This window comes from Lipotes vexillifer, unplaced genomic scaffold (genome assembly GCF_000442215.2).
Source record: "Lipotes vexillifer unplaced genomic scaffold, Lipotes_vexillifer_v1.1 scaffold1008, whole genome shotgun sequence".
Classification (NCBI taxonomy): Eukaryota; Metazoa; Chordata; class Mammalia; order Artiodactyla; family Lipotidae; genus Lipotes; species Lipotes vexillifer.
Window position 1 is genome coordinate 672,724 of NW_006772616.1, and position 20,759 is coordinate 693,482.

At 43.8% G+C, this 20,759-nt stretch overlaps 1 protein-coding gene across 1 annotated transcript in view; it reads right to left on the bottom strand.

The window, feature by feature from the left end:
• FRMD4B (FERM domain containing 4B) overlaps positions 1–12,486 on the bottom strand; it is a 187,947-nt gene extending 175,461 nt beyond the window's left edge. Inside the window, exon 1 of the mRNA XM_007447648.1 lies at positions 12,304–12,486. Coding sequence (XP_007447710.1) covers positions 12,304–12,465 — 162 coding nt within the window. The 5' untranslated portion in view covers positions 12,466–12,486. The remainder of the gene's footprint in view (positions 1–12,303) is intronic.
• Positions 12,487–20,759: the final 8,273 nt, after the last annotated feature.

Genomic DNA, 20,759 nt, shown 5'->3' on the forward strand with positions numbered 1-20,759 from the left:
GGGGGGGGGGGGGGAAGCGCGCCACAGGAAGCTCTGGATGACAAAGTTATAGGCAGAGAAAATGCCAAGCGCAAAGGCTCTGAGCTTGGAATATGCTTGGCGGGGTTGAAGGAACAGCAAAGAGGTCAGGGCTGCTGGAGGACACTTAGAGAGAAAAAGAAAGTTGGAAGTTGAGACCAGAGGTTGACGCAGCTCACAGACACAAGAACAGATTAGTGGTTGCCAGGGCGGGGTTGGAGGGTGGGTGAAATGGGTGAAGGGGATCAAAAGGTACAAACTTCCTGTTATAAAATAAATAAGTCACGGGGATGTAATGTAGCACATGGCAACTATAGTTAATACTACTGTATTGTATATTTGAAAATTGCTGAGAGAGTAGATCTTAAAAGCTCTCATCACAAGAAAAGAATATTTGTAACGACGTGAGGTGATGGATGTTAACTAGACGTGTTGTGATCATTTCATAATATATACAAATATCGAATCATTATGCTGGACATTTGAAACCAATATAATGTTACATGTCAACTGCACCACAGTAAACAAATAAATAAATACAGTGAATATAATGCTAATACTAATATTATTAATAATAAAAAGACCAGAGGGCTTCCCTGGTGGCGCAGTGGTTGAGAGTCCGCCTGCCGATGCAGGGGACGCGGGTTCGTGCCCCAGTCCAGGAAGATCCCACATGCCGCAGAGCGGCTGGGCCCGTGAGCCATGGCCGCTGAGCCTGCACGTCCGGAGCCTGTGCTCCGCAACGGGAGAGGCCACAGCAGTGAGAGGCCCGCGTACCGCAAAAAAAAAAAAAAAAAAAAAAAGATCAGAAGTTGAGCATGTTTGCTGTGGGTAGGTGGTGGAGGAACCCAGGGAAGGGGATGCCAATTACACAGGGTCTTGTAGGTTCGGTGAGACTGGCTTTTTCTGAGTTGGGGAGTCATTAGAGGGTTCTGAACGGGACAATGACACGATCTGACTTACTTTTAACAAAATCGCTCTGGAGGCTGGGTTGGGAATAGACTACAGAGGGAAAATGGCACTAGTTATTCAGTCTCAGTGAGTTTATTAATACGTGCTCTGGCTACAGGTTTTGGTAGAGGCACAGATTAGAGACTGGGAAAGTCCTAGGAAGGACTCCATGAAGGCAAATGTAGAAAAGGAAGAGGCTGAATGGTTTGCAAACTAAGCCCATTCCATGCAACGGCTGAGGGAATGGAATTTGGATTTACACAGATCTGAGCTCCCCCTCTTTGCACTCGGCTAAGTGACCTGACAGCGCTAAACAATTTCCACATCTGCCAAATGGGTTTCATAGTACCTATTTCATGTCGTTGTTAGGAGAACTAAATGAAATGGTAAAAATGAAATGCTTAGGGAATAGGGAATTCAGTGGTTAGGATGCAGCGCTTTCACTGCTAAGGGGCCGGGTTCGATCCCCGGTCGGGGAACTAAGATCCCGCAAGCCGTGCAGCACGGCCGAAAAAAATGCTTAGCAGTATGTTTGACAACATAGAAAATGTTCATTAAGTAGAAATGACACTTCTTCACTGCTGACTGTGAGCCAGGCACCCTAGCGAGACCTTTATTACATGATCTTGTGTTGTCCTCTCAACAACCCTGAGAGGCAGGCACTATTACCATCCCCATCACATATGCGAGAAAAGGAGGCACCAAGAGATCATGTAACTTGCCCATGTTACATAGCTAGTAAATGTGGGTGTTTGGGCTTAATTCCTGGTCACAGTTTGCACTTATCACAACTAGCATGACAACTTTAGGCTTAGGATCAACTTTGTGAAGGGATCCAAATGTTTACCTTTTCTCAATCCATGTTACTTCTAACTTTTACACCAAACTTAAAATGTAGATCTTATTTTATCTTTCGTATAAGAAACAAGCTCAGAGCAATTAAGTAGCGTGGCTCAAGGTCACACAGCTGGTAAGTGATGAAGCCTTGATTTGTTACCCAGGTCCAACTGACTAAAGCCCATTCTATTTCCCTATTTTGTCAAGGCTCTTTTCTCTCTTAGCTAATAAGCATCTAATCAAAGTTTAATGAGACTGACAAATTCCTGTAAAAATATTTGCTGGCTACATTACCCAAGGGTAGCACGATGCCTATAATCACAGGGTCTCCTTAGCCATTGCAAATTTGAGAGTCATATCAGAAGAGAGCTTATACAGATGAGAAAGACAGCAGTCAGTGGGGACCCAGGGCCTTTATGCATGAGAGTCTAGGGCGCTTACGGAGTGGGGCTCAGGGTAGAGAGGGAGAAAGTTTAATGGCTTTCTGTTGGAGAGAGAGAAATAAAACAACTAAACAGTTGTGAGAATCTTTGCTTTCACAGAATAAACCAAAAAGACAACAGCATTAGGATGCCAGAGTCTCCTGATAAAATGCTGTGCCATGAAACCATGTGAGTACAATGTCTCTGTGCAGTCGTCAGTGGGCCCCTTTCCTGCTTTGCTACTTTAGACTATAGTTCTTAATCCAGAGGGGAGGGGAGGAAGGAGGAGACGAGGCTTCTGCAGATTTTAGAAGCTCCAAAGGTTATGCATATGCATAAGTGGTAGAGCACTGCACAGATCAAGATAATTATTCATGAGGGATTCATCCATCCATCCAACCATCAATCCAGCCATTAATCTATCCATCCAACCATCTGCCCATCTGTCCATCCATCCACCCCTTTGTCCATCCACCCATCCATCCAAGCATCCATCCATCCATCCACACATATATCTAACACTGTTTTCAGTGCTTTTAAATATTAGTGCACTTGATTTTTATAACAATCCCAGAAGCATAACTCTTTAAGGGAGTTCCATAATTAACTGTATTTTATAGCAGAAAAAATTTGATGAGAAAAATCTCAGAGAACTCACATGGCTAACAAAAGGTGAGTTAGGATTTGAATTCAGGAAGTTTATAGACTTCATTTTTAAGCACTCAGCTATGTTTTCACCCAATGTTGATTGAGCAAATAAGTAAATAAATGAGATACTATCTTTATGTATCTCTCTAATAAATAAAGCAGCAAGTCAGTGGCAAGAGGCTAAGCACTGGAGTCAGCTAGAGCTCTGTTCAAATTCCAGCATCATGTTTTATTAGCTAATAAGTATATAAAGCCAATAAAGTGGGATTTATGATATCATTTTGAAGAGTTATTATAAGGACAGAAATAAGGCACAACATCTAATAAAGCTAAAAACCTAGCAAGTCTCCCTTTTCGTATATACCCTAGAGCAGGGGTCCTCAACCCCCGGGACTGCTACCAGTCCGTGGCCTGTTAGGAACCGGGCCGCACAGCAGGAGGTGAGCGGCGGGTGGGCAAGCGAAGCTTCATCTGTATTTACAGCTGCTCCCCATCGCTCGCATTACCACCTGAGCTCCGCCTCCTGTCCGATCAGCATAGGCATTAGATTGTCGTAGGAGCGCAAACCCTACTGCAAACTGCGCATGCCAGGGATCTAGGTTGCGTACTCCTTATGAGAATCTAATGCCTGATGATCTGAGGTGGAGCTGAGGCAGCTGATGCTAGCGCTGGGGAGCGGCTGCAAATACAGGTTATCATTAGCAGAGAGGTTTGACTGCACAGAGACCGTAATAAATCAATTGCTTGCGGACTCATATCAAAACCCTATCAGTGAGTGGTGAGTGAAAACAAGTTCAGGGCTCCCACTGATTCTGCATTACGGTGAGTTGTATAATTATTTCATTATATATTACAATGTAATAGTAATAGAAATAAAGTGCACAATAAATGTAATGGGCTTGAGCCATCCCGAAACGATCCACCCTGCCCCGGTCCGTGGAAAAATTGTCTTCCATGAAACCGGTCCCTGGTGCCAGAAAGGCTGGGGACCGCTGCCCTAGAGAAGCTCTTGCTCACAAGCACAAAGAGACAACACAAAAATTTCAGTGTAGTATCTTGGGACACTGAAAATTTGTAAGCAACCTAAATGCCCACCAACAAGAGACTGGTATGTTTAATGCAATGGAATATAAGGGTTAAAATGACTTTAGAGATAAATTCCAAAAGCCTATTGAGAGAAAAATAAGGTAGCAGAATGACACATCCTTAAATAAATTTTACAGACACAAAAATAATATATATGGTTCATAGATACAAACACATGTGGCAAAATGATGAAAATATGCCTGGGAATGAAAAACACGAATTTCAGAACAGGACTATTTTTAGGGAGAAAGGAAAGGTATAAAGGTGGTTTCAACTGATTCTGTAAAATTTTATTATATTACAAAACAAGTATCTGGAGCAAACGTGGCAAAATGTTGAGATGCCTTAAAACTGAGTGGTGGGTGCATGTTTTTACCTATATTCTCCTTTATATTTTTGTATATTGAAATCTTCCCCAAATGATATCTTTCTTAAAAAAAGATAATACATGTAAAGTGCCAAGCACAAGGCACAGCACAAAGCAGTTACTTAATAATTAGCAGCTATTAGTCAAGTCAAGACACTAAGACTATATAAAAGCCCTAGTTGAGGAGAAAATAGTTATTTAAGCAATGTGCTTTGCCCAAACGCAAAATTCAAGAAACTAAAAACGATCAGGACGTTAGGGGAAAACAGTACTATTTAATTTACCAGCCCCTTTCATGGCAAAAGTTTATTTCAAGGATGCCAGAATTTTTATCTTTTCTGTATGTACATATACACACACATGTATGTAATTACTTATGGATATTAATTTCAATTTTTTTATCCCATTTGATCATTCACACTTTTCCATAACAACCAAATTGGACACAAATATAACATTCAGAATAAACGTAAGTAGGGGACGAACAGGAAGTTATTTCACGCTGCAGCTCCACCAAGAAAAGACAGAAGGAGAAAAACAAACACCAACTTGACAAGGCAGGAGAGTCTATTCTTAACTTGGTGCTCTCCAAGCTGTACAACAAAGGTTCAAAAATGCTTTTTAGAGATCCTGAGGCTGATCTGTTGATCTTAAACCATACAGTCTTTTAGAAATTTATTTATGCCAAGTGATGGACTCAAACATTAAGATAGTTTTCTTCCTCATTTTGGGGTATCTGAGCATCCCCATTTCCTGCCATAAAATCCTAGTCTTTGGTTACCTGAAAATATAGAAGATGAATTTCCTCAGTGATAAGTGGACTCATATGCCATTTATGAACCAAGTCTTTGCTTCTTTCTGTATGTGTTGCTACTATGAACTGACTCTGTGGTTGCCCAGCTCCTTCAACAGAATGTAGGATCTAGCTGGGAGACCGCCCTGATTGTCAGGCCATGTTTTAAAGCTATAGATCCTACGTCCTTCACATCAATGCAATCCTTACTCTACTTCCTTCCCGCTGGCCCTGCTGCAGTCCAGGCTTTGATGTGAATACCTGTTGGGCAAACATTTGCAGAAGATGCTGTGTGATGAGCTGCCCAGACTTATTGCATCAGCTGCCTGGATTTTTTTGAGCTCTTAGCCCCTCTGGGAACTGCTGTTCCTTAAAGAGAGCTGCCTACTTCAAGGTCACACCGCTTATACAAGGGCAGCCCATCTCTAATGAGGGCTTGATGAAGGTTGGGGGGAAATCCAGCCCTCTTGTTCCAACTGGGGACAACTCTCAGCTTTGGGGCTACCTGTGAGGTCAGCTGAGGTCTTTGTTGAGCCTGAACTGTCACCCAATTTCTCCCTCTGCTCAGTCCTACTTCTTTCTATTCCCTTCTACACTGTTGATCCTCAGAGCACTCTCCAGTAAACCTCCTGCTTGTTAATCTCTGTTTCAGAGTCTGCTTCCTAAGGAACCAAATCTGCACCAGCATTCATGCTGTTCCATGGAAGGACCGCTTTTCCTGGCTCCTGTGGTTGAGTGAGTGACGTGACCAGCTCTGACCAATGTCTTGAGACAAGTGACATGAGCTACTTAGAGGCCAAGCATTGCATTTCCAGTGCAAAGCCCTGAAAAGCTCTTCACTCTCTATCATGGCAACTGGCAATGTTCCGGAACATTCTGTGAGCCTGAGTGACAGTGATGAGCAGAGCTTCCAGCCAACCTGTGAATGGACAGGTAGTGTAAACCAAAAATAAACCTTTATTTCTTTAACCCGTTAGGATCCTGAGGCTGTTTGCTGCCACAGTAAAACCTATCCTATCCTGAGTAATACACCGACATCACCGCAGGCCTCCTAACTTCCTCCCCTGTCCTGCCTCCACTATGCCACCCTCTTCCAAATCTATCAGCCTCACCACAACCAGGGACAGTTCTAACTTAACCTGTCCCCCACCCCCAAATTTCTGAAGAAAAACATCAAATCCTAATCTTAAAATAAAAGTTCATTCAAGTTGAATGTTATTCTCAATTAAAATCTGCCTGTCTGGGCTTCCCTGGTGGCACAGTGGTTGAGAGTCCGCCTGCCGATGCAGGGGACACGGGTTCATGCCCCGGTCCGGGACGATCCCACATGCTGCGGAGCGGCTGGGCCTGTGAGCCATGCCGCTGAGCTTGCGCGTCCGGAGCCTGTGCTCCGCAACGGGAGAGGCCACAACAGTGAGAGGCCCACGTACCGCCAAAAAAAAAAAAAAAAAAAAAAAAAAGAAGAAGAAAATCTGCCTGTCTATGACTTTGACTCTGTCTGTCTCTTTCTTTCCTCACCAGCCTTAAAAAACTCTTTATAACACCCCCCCGACCAGAGCCTTGTTTCCTCATGCCTGAAATGCCCGTCTGCCTTTCTTAGTCTATCTAACTCTTACTTGTCCTTCCGACTTCTGCCTGAGAATCACCCCTGTAGGAAGCTTCCTTGGCTCCCATGCCCTCCCCTTTTGCTTCACTCCTGTCTGACGGAAACTCCCTTCACTGTGCACCTAGAGGACCCAGGTAAAGCCCTTGCACAGAGGTTCATTTTCTTAACTGTCTCCCCTACTTGACAACAGATTCCTTGAGGGCAGGAAATAATCTATTTGACTTTGTGTTGCTAACACCTTGGCATAACAACTGGGACACGGTAAGCACCTGATAATTATTTTTTGTATGAATAAACAGACAAATGAATCAATCGATCTATAACTCCAATCATGTTCTACAACGCAGGACCTAGTAAAGGTAAACTGAACACTGATTCTGAATATTTGTTTATTAATTTCCTAGTGACTGGGTTTTTTAAGGGAAAATTCTTCCATATTCCTTCAAGTTTTATTTTTCCATGACTGAATTCTGAACTTTCCTTCTTCTAGCATTCTCTGCCCAATATATTGTTTTTGTCTAGTCGGGAGATTGGCAAACTTTCTCTGTAAAGAGCCCGATAGTAAATATTTTCGGCTGTGTGGCCAATACAGTCTTTGTATCAACTATTCAACTCTAAGTAGTTGAGTGACAACTACTCAATTCTGCCATTGTAGTTTGAAAGCAGCCATGGACAATGTGTAAATGAATGAGCAGGGCTGTGTGCCAATAAAACTTTATTTACAAAACCAGGAGGCAGGCCAGTTTTCTCCTGTGCATTGTATTGGGTTAGCCGAAAAACCCAAACAAACTTTATGGCCAACCCAATAACTTGTCAGCCCCACTTCTAGTCTGTATAATTCAGGAGGCTGTGGAGAGTGGAGGGCGGGGGCAAGCAAAGGATATACGGTTTGAAATGTACACAGGTCACTGAAGGCTGAATGAAGAATTGCCATTTGGGGGACTTGGTCTTTCATAACCAACAGAGTGGGATGAAAAGTTCAGGTGTTACCAATTTATGAATCATCAGAGTCTTGGAATATAAAGAGATTATCTCCTTAGAGACCCTACTGCTAGCTCCTGTGACCTCCTAGATTTTTTGTATGGGCCTTAAAAAATGTTGTGGGTTTACTGTGTGGAACACAAGCTCAGATACCCAAGGTCCACCCTACACCCACTAGTGTGGGAGATTCCACAGTCTCTCTTACTGAACATCTTTGCACGTAAAGATGGGAATTCAGTTTCCACAGAACTAGTCTCACTTATAAAAACAACAGTAAAACCCTAAGCCACCCTTTATTGAGCACCTTCTATGGGTCTGGTGTTAAGCCCTTTGCATATCCAAGAGCTAACATTTACTGAGTACTCGCTTGTGCCACGCGGAGCACTCAGTATTATACACACGATCTCATGAATTTTTTACACTACCCATAATGCCAGGACTACAGTTCTCCCCTCTTACCCAGGAGGGAATGAGGTTCAGAGAGAAAAAGCAATTCGCTCAAGGTCAGATTTGCTCAAGTTTGAGCGCACAGCCTCTGCTGTGATCTGCCCTGCATGCCACCCCTCACTGCCAGCTACCTGTGCAGTGGAACTGACCCAGCCTCTTTTGGTCCCTTAAGTACCCTAGATTCTGTTCAAGTTGCCCCTACTGGAGGCGATGACTCCATTCAGGGTTTGCAAGAAATTCTACCTTTGAGACGTTGGAGGTGAAGGGAAAACTTAATTCCAAGTAACAAACTGAGGGCTTCGTTCGAACTGTCACACTTGATAAAAAGCAAAGGGTGTTGATCCTTTTTCAACAACATTCTCCCATCATTTTCCACCTCAACTGTTTGTTAAGTCTATTTAATTGTGATAACGCAACCCATCTGGGCAAGATAAAAGCAGGAGAGATATATCAGTTTTTACTATTCAGCCCTAAGTGGAAGGTGAATGTCCCATGTCTGCTACCTCAACCAAATTCAAGCCTTCACTCATCAAGTGAGTCTTTGTTAAAAGGCAGCCTCAGTGCAGCCTCAGTCTGCTTTTTATTTAGTCACATGACTACAGAAATGCCTTATAGCTAGTATCTTAATTATTCATGGTTTCTGGCAAATTAAGTCTCTTGCCTCTCCAATATCTAGAAATGGAGGAAGTGTTCAATTCCAAAGAACTTATGGCTTCCCGGCCTTGCCGGCGAGGCAATAATGTGGTTGTCAAGTTCCTTATGAATAGGCAGAGATCTTATTTCACTTATAGTATATGAATAAACAAAACACCCCCGAGGACTGTCAGGTATTTCGTGTAATGGATATCTCCTGCCCCACCCTTTCTCTCTCGAGTGATTGAATCCTGGGTTTTTTTTTACAAACAAGACTATTCAGACTAGAAGCAAGAAACTGACACCTTTTTATCATCAAGATGATAAAAAATTGGGTTCAATAAAATATGTAACCCTGTGGTGTTTCCAATTCACATGCCAGAAACTTGAGCAGTATAATGGAACATTCCTCTCTATGTTTTAGAATTCATAATTATGGGATAGCAATACTGGTATTCTAATGATGGGCCCCCTAACCCCGTAACTCAAATAAATTACTGTTGCAAAATACTTACAAATGTATTTGCGCATCAATCTTTGTACTTATCTTGAAAAATAATCATTTTATTTAAACAGCGTAAGAATCTCATTATCTGAGATTCTAATAATGCAGATACAGTGGACACTGCCTCCCTCCCCCCATTGCCTGGCAGCCATGCGGTCTGGGCGGGGCCAACCTCACTCCCAGCTTCAGAAATGGGTCTGCTTTCCCACTGGCCTAAGCCAATCAATGTAATTCAGGGTTTCTCAACCTTTGTATTCGTTATCACTCCCTTAAGGAGCCTCTGAAGATATTTTTTTGTTTGCTAGCCACCTCACTCCCCCCAAAATTCTAATGCCATAAGTACACTGTAGATCTGTTTATGTATTGTATGTATACCTGTGCTTTGTACATAAAGACTAAGATTTTGTTTTTTTGCCCCCCTTCCCATCCTTACGAAATGATTTTTGCCTGTTGGGGGCCATATCATTCCCTTTGAGAATGCATGAATTACAATCCCATTCCCTGTGCCAATCAGCGCATGGCATTGGCGGTGGGCACAGACCCTAAACTGACCCATCAGAGTGCAAACAGGGGAATTTTTTTTTGATAGTTGGTGGCTTTGAAACATTCTCTTTCTTTCTATATGGGTTGATACATGGGTCTAAGCCCCAGAACTGCTTTAGCTGTCTGCTATCATGAGGAAAGAAACCAGCTGAAGATAAAGCCAATACATGAACAAGACAGGGTTTAAAGAATCATGGGGAACAACTATAGTGCCCTGATCCTACTGCTAGATTTTTCAGTTGCATCCGAAGTCCCTACTTTTTATTCTGTAGGCTAATTTGAGTTCATTTACCTATTACAATAAAAATACCCCAACTAACAGAGCAGATAACATTTACTGAATGTTTCCTAAGCTCTTGGTACTGTCAGTTAATTTTAATATCAACCTCTCTGGTTAGTACTACTGTATTTCTCATTTTATAAACAATGAAACTAAAGCACAGTAAAATTAAGAAACTCATCCATGATCATACATAGGCAGAGGTAGGATTTATCCTATCCTATGTCTATTTAACTTGGAGTATAAGGTATTAACCACTTTATTTTACTGCCATTCTGTTCTATACAATTTACGTTAGTACCTTCTTGTTGAAATTTGAAAGGCATTAAAGGAAACGGTATTTCTTTGCTAACAACTATGTTGTACAACTTTAAAATCTAGAGTTCTCTCGTTTTAAAATATTTTCAAGTTTTCTCCAAAGATACAAACTTTGGAGATCATTTTCTGCTTAAGACTCAATCAATACTCATAAAATGGCCATGGTTGTTTTAGATGTTCCCTCTTATCATTATGAGAGGGTACTGGCTCAGTCACTATCCATTTTACGGAAGAGAAAACCTGTAGTTCAGTAGGTTAGTCCTTCAAGTCGCTGTTCTGCTTAAAAATAATTATTGATCAACCTTGTAAAGAACTCATGGGGTCTCAGGTTTCTGGAAGCATCATTTTGAATTGGTCACTACCAGTAGAAGAGGTAAGCCGTAAGTCCCGAGCCTTTGGGGAGAGCGGCATGAAGGCTGAATGGTTGGCCCCAGTGCTTGTGCTCTCCTTTTGAAAGTTTCTCCAATGTTAAAAAGTGAAAACAAAAGTGTATCAGGGCCACTTCTCCTACAGACCAAACTGAACAATGATTTCCCAAAAGAGAAAAAGGCTGAGAGGCAGACACACCTCTGGCTCCAAAAAAGCTAGGTGATCTGTGTAATGTGGCCAGATGGGCTATATCCACAGCTCCATAATCCTCTCAAACCACCACATGCTGCCCCGGTTCTCAACCTGGCTTTTGGATTCTTTCAAAACGCAAGACATCTCAGACATGTTATCCAAAGCAGGACTCGGGAAAGCACAAAGTATACCGTTCCTCACATTTTAACAAGGATGATACGGATGTTCAGGGATGACAAGGGGACGCTGATTCTTTAAATGCCCACAGTTTAACCGCAGGTGCCGGTCTTTTAATTTTGCCTGATTGATGGAAGAAAATGGCTTATCAACACCAGAAGCTTGATCACCTATGGGATTCAATACAATGCGATATGAATCATAGCCATATGGAGAATGTGGTCAGAGTAGGGAGAATCCAAGAACTGCAACAAACCTAATTCTACATCCCAGGAAAGAAAACGTGCCACTATATTCTATAGTAAACACCAGGTGTAATCTTCCTAGAGGCAATGTAGATTATTTTTTAAACCTGAAAAATATTAACAACCAAAGCACAGGACTTTTAAATCCACAAACGACTGTTTAAAAAATATGAAGGGAAGCTGTAGCCCCAGAGAGACTGAGCAAAGTTGCTGCATTTTTTGCCTGCAGGATGGGACCTAGCAGAGAAATAAAGAGGCTGTGTTATATGACAGGGAGTAAATCCAAACGTAAGCATTCCAACGCTCAGCCAGGCCACCCCTCCCTTCCCCAGCCCGTCATCCTCCTGCAAAGTGTTCACAATTTGCTGTCCTTCCTTCCAAAAGCCAGCAGACACAATCAGCTTTTCCTGGCTCTGCCTTGCAAGTTGGGGCTGCCCGAAGGAAAGCTGAAATAAAATCAAAGGGAAGAATGCAAATCCATTCAGACCCTTCTGACCATAAACTGGTGTGAAATCCTTGCTCCGTGAAATGCCTACCTTCACCCCAATGAAATGAAAAAGAAGGAATCATGTGAATGTCAGAGTTGCTCCCTGCAGACACTCTGCTGCTAAGATACACCATCACTCGCTAATAGATGTCTGCAAAGCCAGGGACTAATTCACAAGTGCCCCCCATGCCCGATGGGGAAAATTCACAAGCTTTGTCAGGCAACGGTTACCCATAGCTGCTGAGCTTTTGACCCAAGAGGCGAGCAGCCCGATAGGAGTTGAAAAAGAGAGCGGTGGAAGGCGAGGGACAATAAAATCATACAGGTGGAACCAACCGGCTTCGCACGAGCGCCCGGCATCCCGCTAGGGCCCTCAGGGGCCGCGGTCCCCGGCTCACCTGGTACACGTCCCGCAGTCCGCACCAGGTCCGCAGCACCTGGTGGCAAGCCCGCAGCCTCTGTGTGTACCATCTCCGCAGCGTGGACACGGTCAAGTTCCACACGAAGCGGCTGCCGCTGAACAGCAGGTCCTCCACTCCGCACATGAACACCGAGGCCATGCCTCCTCAGTCCCTCCGAACCCGGGCAGGGGGTGGGGTGCCGGCGGCTCCCGCAGCTGCAGCGCTGCGAGCCCGATCGCAGCGGCCCCACCGCCTGGGCTCCCGACGCCGGCTTCTGTGGGCCGCCGGGGGTCAAGCCTTCCCCCAAACTGGTCTTTCACGGTGCGTGCTGGTCTGGCTCCGGCGGCATGCCCCGAGATTGGGCGCTCGCCAACCAACGGCTGCGGCGGGCACACAGAAGCCCAGTGTCCACCCCGCCCTCTCGCTGGCGGCGCCGAGCGAGCTGCGCTAAGCTCCGCCAGGCGAACCATCGGCGCTCCCGGGTCGCTGGAAGCCCGGGCCGGCGAGGACTCCCCCTGGCGCTCCCCGAGTGCGCTGGGCAGCGGGGGGAGTGGAGTAACTCTTTGCAGGCAGACGAGAGCGCTGCATTTCAGCGCACTGGGCTTGCACGTCCTGCACACACCACACACGCGCGCGCGCACACACCAGCCCCAATCTCCGAATCCGCTTTGGGAAGCACCGTACTTTACACTACAGGGTCTTTGCTTGGCCTCTGTTCACACTGATAAATATCTCTGGGCAGCCACAGATACAGGAGGAAAAAAAAAAAAAAATCCTCCGAAGCATCCCTTTGGACCCCACTCTGGGGAACGGCCCTGAATGTTTCCTTGGTTGTGCTTCACCAAGAGGTGAAGATAACAGTCTCAGAGCAACAGTGTGTGCGTGACTGCAGAACCTGCCTTCGCTCCTAACTTGAGGGTCTCAGAGAAAATGACAACCTGCCTACTGTTGCCAGCCGGAAAGCAGGATCGCGCACCCCGCACATTGTGCTAATTCCAACGCAGCAGTCAGTTCATGAGAGACACAAAGAGCGTTCTTGGTCTCTGGCAAATAGCTTCCAGTTAGTATCTGCTGGGAAACAGAAGCTCACAAGAGAATCCTTGGTTGGGTTCTGGAAAATTCAGCTTCTGGACATGTGTAGCAGCAGCTACTAGCACAAACCTGCACACATAGTTTATTCTCGACTCAAAACCAAAGGAAGCTGTTCCACCACTCACAAAGTCACCAAATAATTAATGTTTTGTTTTTTTAAAGTTCTCCCCCAGGAATTGATATTGCCAAAGGCATTTGCAAAAAGGAGCCCAAGGAGTCCCACATGCCACCAGGCTCTATTTTCCTTTGGAATATGTGTAGATTTCAGTCCCAAATAATTGTAAAACATTGCTCACAGCAAAAGTACTGCAGCAAATTTCAGGATGTTGTTTTTTCCTGAATCCATCTGTAGGACAATCATCTGTATTTTACTGGCAGTTTCACACCTAGGCTGTTATCTGTGCTATTAAGTGGCAGAAAGGTAAAAGTGCCAAAGCTTTTCTCCCGAACTAGCTCAGAAGGCTTCAGAAGAGATTATCGACAAGTAAATCAGCTTTATTTCAGGTTTCAAATGTGCCTTTGGAATCTTAATTCAGGTGAAAGTCACCCAGTGAAAAGAGAACACAAAAATCTGTCCTCAAAGCGCCTACTGTTTTCAAAGTGACCATAATTGGGAAACTCTTAAAAGATGTTTCTTTTCTTACTTTTTACTTCTTTTATTACTAATGAAATTGCCTAAGAGTTTTTTGTTGAATTAGTTAATAGGACAAAAGACCCGATCCAAGATTTGCAAACCTTTCTTCACAGTAAATCTGCTCCATGTGTTCCTTAGTATTAGCATTCTGATATTTTCCAAGATAATGGTCACAGTGTTTACACAGAATCAGAAAATACTAGGTCCCACTGAGTCAAAAGACAATGAACCAAGTACAGTTTGAAAATGAAATGTCATCCTTCTAATGGAAAACTACCGAACTTCAAAACTGGCTTATGAGTACGAGTGGATGATGGTGGTACACTTACTATTCTTTTGAATGATGCAGTGAGACCGTGTTCTCGGAAATCGGCAGCCAAGGGAATACCGAATAAAACCTACAACAGGTCAATTATCTCCGTCTCATGACACTATTCTCTCACAACAGATGCTCTAGAAACACCATGGCTATTATCTGTGCATAGGCCTAATGTCAGTGGTCAATTCCAACTTCAGTGGTTTGCATTCAAGGTTTTCAAAGTCAGTGCTTACTCTATTCTCTAGAAAATTGGATGTGGCAGAACAGGGGTCCTCAAAGTGTAGTCCCTGAACTGGCAGCATCAACATCACCTGGGAACTTGTTAGAGATACAAGCTCTTGGGCCCCCTCCAGAATCAGGGTGCGGTCAGGGATCTGAGGTTTCACTTGGCCTCTGGGGGATTCTGACTCTAAAGATGGAGAAGCGCTATTGCAGGGCATGGGCGTTAGCAGCTAAGCGTCCTAAGAGACTTAACTCCCTGCTCCTTAAAATAAATAAATAAATTTATTTATTTATTTTTTAAAAAAGACCTGTGGCACTTTGTACAAGCTCCGTAAAGCCACAAAGCCTCAGTGTACTCATCTATAAAACAGGGATAATATCAGAATCTACTACATAGCAACTGGGGAAAGATTAAGTAAAATATGCTGTATAAAGTGTTTAGTATAAGGCTGGCAAAAAGCAAGCGCCCAAAGATAAAAATGATCACCACCACCAAAATCAGTAATTGTTTCATTTTTTGGTACCCAGATAAAACAGTATTCGTAAAATGTGTTTTTAAAAAAAATTTCAACGAATTATCTACATCTGTTTTCCTATCCCTTTCTGTGTGTCGGAGGTTAAAGTTGGTGGTGACTTGTTTTTGAAGGAGCAGTTCTTTCACTTTCTTCAAGTTCCCCCCAAAATTCTTTGGAGCTATACCTCTTCTCCATCACACAGCCAGCCTTCCTTGAGGACCCGGAGAAGCAGGAGATGCTCCAAGCTAGATGCAAGGTAAGAAAAGACATTTTGTTCCCACCAATATAAACACGGACGCTTCTTCTTATCCAAACAGCTTTCTTGTCCTGCAGCAGGAGAAGTTCAAAGCTCTAGGCAGAGATAGCTTTTAGAGGGAAGGAAAACTAAGTTCTTCACACCAGGGGCTGACAGTGGGTGGCAACTGAACCCAGGTGTGGAGCAGTGGAGAAAAGAGCCACCCAATCGCGGCATCTTTCTGAAAGTGGACAAGCCACGTGGCACAAACCAGATCCCAGACACACGCCCTTGAAGCTGGCCTAAAATTTCCTGTGGAAAGGGAGCTAAATCAAGCTGGCTTCAAAATTATCTTGCCTTTTCGTTTCCTTTTTTCTTTTTTTTAATTTAAGAAGAGGATTTTTTTTTTTTCCCTCTACAGCATCAGAGTTCCCTGCAATACACTGTTAATTTCCTGCAGCTCTCTCTTGGAGGCTTACAAAGATGCTTCAGGTGACAGCATGGCTCATACTCCTGGGAGTTCTGCTGCAGACGTAAAGGAGAAATTGTCATTATCCCCGAGGCTCCCGTAGGTTCTCCCCTGAGCAATCCGCAGGAAGAAGAGCACAGTGCTAAGAAGACAGCGCAAAATGCTAACCCCTGTCTCTAGAAAGAGATAAGCAGTTCTATCGCAGCGGCTTCCAGGGGTCCCCTCTGCCCATCAAAAAGACAGAGTCCATCGAATGCCTGTGGATACTTTTAAAACTCTCCTCTCGCCACAGCTGGAGAGCCAGTGGGGCTAAATTCTGACAGGCCACGTCTGGCACAGGGCTTGAGGGGGACGAAAACAAAGTCTGGTTCGGTGGCTCTCAATCAGGGGCAATTTTGCAACCCTGCCTACAAAGGCATTTTTGGTTGTCACACCTCGGGGATGCTAGTGGCGTCTAGTGGGTAGAGGGATGCTGCTAAACATCCTACAGTGCCCAGGGCAGCCTCCACGACAAACAACTCTCCTGTCCCAAATGTCAGTGGTGTGGAGATTGAGGAACCTTGGTCTAGTTCAACCCCACACCCTGCTCTTCCTCTCATAGGACTGGTGGGGAAACATTCTTCCCTCTTGATGTTTTCTCCCAAAAGGCAGACTGGAGATGCAACAATCACTCTATAATGGTATTCACACACTCACCAAGAGCTGTAATGGACTCAAAGCCCATTGAGAAGGAACTGGAATGACATTTCCTATCATTTACACCTACTTTTTTTTTTTTGGATATTTATCATAAAAACGAGAAATAGTCATTTTCACCACAAGCTATTTATCTTTTGGCACTTTAATTTTTGGCCTTATCATTTCCTTTAAATGACAGGCTGCTTAGTAGGGTTGGAGGCTTTCTTTGGCACCTGACAAAAACAATTCCCCCTGTATCAACCCCAAGGTGGAATGCTGATGCCTCCAGTGGGCCTTGAGTTGCTACAGAAGTCTCTCATTGCCTTAAAAGGGGCAAAGGTGCCCCCTCTGATCCACTTTTCACTGTTAGACGGTCAACCTTTTTATTTTTAATATACAATACTCTTTATTGTAAATTCCATATAGCCAATTAATCAGTAAGTCAAGGAAGGCTTTCACTGATTTTTTAAAATATTTATTTATTTATGTATTTTGCTGTGTCGGTTCTTAGTGGCGGCACGCGGGGTATTTTGTTTTGGCATGCAGGCTCAGTAGTTGCGGCACGCAGGCTTTGTCGCCCTGTGGCACGTGGGATCTTAGCTCCCCGACCAGAGATCGAACCTGCATCCCCTGCATTGGAAGGCAGATTCTTAACGACTCGACCACCAAGGAATTCCCCAGACTGTCAGTTTTTTGAGGAGTGCCTACAGGTGAGTGGAGGCAGTGGGGGGGGGGGGGGGATGGTCCCTCCTTGTGCAGGAGCGTACCCCACGCACTGGAAAATGTTTAGTGACCTTTGGCTCTGCTCACTACACGCCAGTAGTGTCCCCAGTCATTATGATGATCAACAACAAAAAGCACCTCCACACACTTGCTCCAGGTGGGGTGGTAGCCACGTCCATTCAGAAACCACTGGCAGAAGTAGGGAAAAGGCCTTATTCATATGTGTTCCCCCAGTGGCTGGCACATAACAGGCCATCAATCAATGGTTCTTGACCTGACAAATGAATGACTCTTTGTCTCAAGCGTGAATATAGAAAGAAGTTCATCCATTCCCAAAACACACTCTTGTTCATTAAAAAATTACGTATTGAGTTTGCAGTACGTGTCAGGCAGGGAACTGAGTACTTAGAACACACTAGGCAAAACAGAGAGGATTTCTGTCTAAGTGGGTCTTAGAGAAGGGAGAGAAAGGCAGACATCTGAACAAGTAATATAGAGGAAGCAGGCAGAGCCGCACAGGGTTATAAAAGAGACATGTGATGGAAGCTGGGGGCGGGGGAGGATCAGGGAAGGCCTCGCTGAGGACGTGACACCGTGACACCGCAGCTGAGACCTGAAGGCTGAGGAGGGCGGAGCCAGGTGACAGGAGAGGGGGGACACAAATCGTGGTCCAAGGCGGCATGAGCTGTAAGAATGAGGGCTCCATGGCTCTATAGCAGGAGGGATCTCAGACTTGTGGGACTTGAGGGGAAGGGTGAGAGAGAGCGCTTGAGAAGCAGAAGAGCACGGAAGCCCAGCTGCAAGGCAGCTGCAAAGTTCCAAGGGTGACAAGGAAGTGCTTACCTAGGAATGGCTACATAATAAAGTCAACAGGTCCCCCGGAACAGGGCTTCAATATGCACACGGGGCTAGAGTTTGGTGGGCAAAGGTGCCCTTTTCAACGCAAGCACCTCTTGTGGCCTCTGGGAGGACTGCCCAGCTGTGCAGAGGCAGTCTACCCCAACAGGGCGTCTGCATGCCCCTCCCCGCTTCTACATCTTGCCCCAAGGAGAAGGCAGGAGGGCCAGTGGGACACAAGTTCTGCTTCAATCCCACTTGAGCCAAAGGCAAAGTGTTCTCGTTCCTCCCTCCTCTCCTGCTTTTTTCTCTCTTCCCTTCCTCGGGCTGAGAGAGCCAGGAGCATCCTTCAGTCTTGGCCTCCAGCGGCAGGAGGTGGACGGGAGCATGCAAAATTCACGGAATCCTGAAGGGTAGGGTACCTGTCATTATCACCATCACCCAAGGCTGATCCGTAGGTTGGTTAAGTTCTGCAGCTGCCTTTAGGACTCTGAATGGATTTTTTGGCATCATAAAGGGCTAAAACCACTATAAACTAAACAATATCCAGCACCAAGGCATCTATCCATCTTTTCCTTGGCAAACTCATTCCACTCATAGAAGGAAAACAACAAAACAAAACTTTCTCGTCTTTCCTCAAAAACCTCACCTGTTATTTTATTAAATCAAATTCTCCTTGCTCAAAGGAAAGAGGAGGATGCTATCTCCACTGCATGAAAAAGTACAAAAAAGGGAGCAACATATTAGATCCTGCATTGTATCCATTTTTACTAGTTAATCCACTAAAGAGATACTGGAGATTTTTGCCAGGTCAAAGTTTAGAATTTATCAGTGTAGATGAGAAAAGCACTCGAAGGACATGAAGGTTCCAAGGAAGCCCACGCAGATCAGAGGGAAAGGGCTGACCTTCTTTTTTGTTTTGTTTATAACTTTTCTATTTATTATATCTTTAAAGCATTTTCAAGTACTTTTTCTTTTTTTGCATTTTATTTTTAATTAAAAAAAGTTGTATTGGAGTATAGTCGATTTACAATGTTGTGTTAGTTCCTGCTGTACAGCGTAGTGAATCAGTTATACGTATACAGATATCCACTCTTTTTAGATTCTTTTCCATATAGGTCATTACAAAGTATTAAGTAGCATTCCCTGTGCTATACAGTAGGTTCTTATTAGTTATCTATTTTATATATAGTAGTGTGTATATGGGCTGACCTTCGTCAAAGAAGAAATAGGATCAATCTTGTGACTTATCTCCACCCCCATAATTTATCACCTTTTATTTATACTTAATTTACATGCACACCAACAATGACAAAAATAAAATAGTAATAAATTGGTCTATATAGCACCCTTTTCTAAATAAATAAAGGCAGCTGCACACATATTATCAGTTGATTTGCACAATATTCTCCCAATGTCAAATGGAGAAAGGTATTGCTGGCCCCTTTTCATGGATAAAGAAACTGAGGCACAGAAAATCTGGGTGATTTGCTGAAGATGTGTGGAAAAAAAGCATTTAAAAGCATCTTAAATGGCACAGCTGCTAATTTTTCAGTCCTTCTACTTTAATTGAGAAATAAAAGGACTTTTTTGGTATTTATATGTTATCATTTGTTTTGGCCTCATACTAAAATTTATAGGGTACGGAGGGCTCTAGGACTTACTTATTATCCAGGAACTTAATGTGACAAAATGTCCACCCTTTGGGTTTACCCAATTTAAATAAGAATAAAACAATGACGAGAAGGAAAAGAATATCTATAAAGAAAAGTAATTGAATTTTTTACGGGAGATAAGAAAGCAGTGACTTAAAACCCAATGACCGGAACTTCCCTGGTGGCTCAATGGTTAAGAATTCACCTGCTAATGCAAGGGACACAGGTTCAAGCCCTGGTCCAGGAAGATCCCACATGCCACAGAGCAACTAGGCCCGTGTGCCATAACTACTGAGCCTGCACTCTAGAGCCCGCAAGCCACAACTACTGAAGCCCGCGTGCCTAGAGCCTGTGCTCCGCAACAAGAGAAGCCACCGCAATGAGAAGCCCGCGCACCGCAACGAAGAGTAGCCCCCGCTCACCACAGCTAGAGAAAGCCTGCGCACATCAACGAAGACTCGAAGCAGCCAAAAATAAATAAATAAATTTATTAAAGAAAAAAAACAACAATGACCTTCACTCCTATACAATAAATGGTAGAAGAAAAAAAAGGATAAATGAAAAATCTTGACTTTCCAAAGATTAACAGAAAATTGTAGTAAAATGAAAAACAGAAATCAGCCAAGATCAACGGCCTTCAAAGTAGTAAAAACTCTCAAGGCCAGGAATAATCTGGCTAGCAAACAAATATGGGCAACAGGTTATAAACACAGATCATTTCTCCATTATTACTAAAAACTACAGAATGATTTGGTAGGATTATTGTTAGGAACTTCAACTATTTGGCCCGTCAGCAGTAAGAGCAAAATAAAAGCAAAGTTTAGCATCCAAAAAAAAAAAAAAAAAAAAAAAAAAAAAGAGTATTTCTTGTGTCTTGCCATCCTAAAGTTAATTTGAAGTGGGTAGTAGCAACATACTGTTTTCAACTATAAACTGAATTGTCTACAAGAAGATAAAGAGGCCAAAAGCAGTAGGCTACACACCTGAAGGACTGTGAATATTGTATAAAGTTGAGAAAGCAGTTGTGTATTTTTTAGACCAAGAGTTCAGGGAGCTCCAGGCAGTATTCAGCAG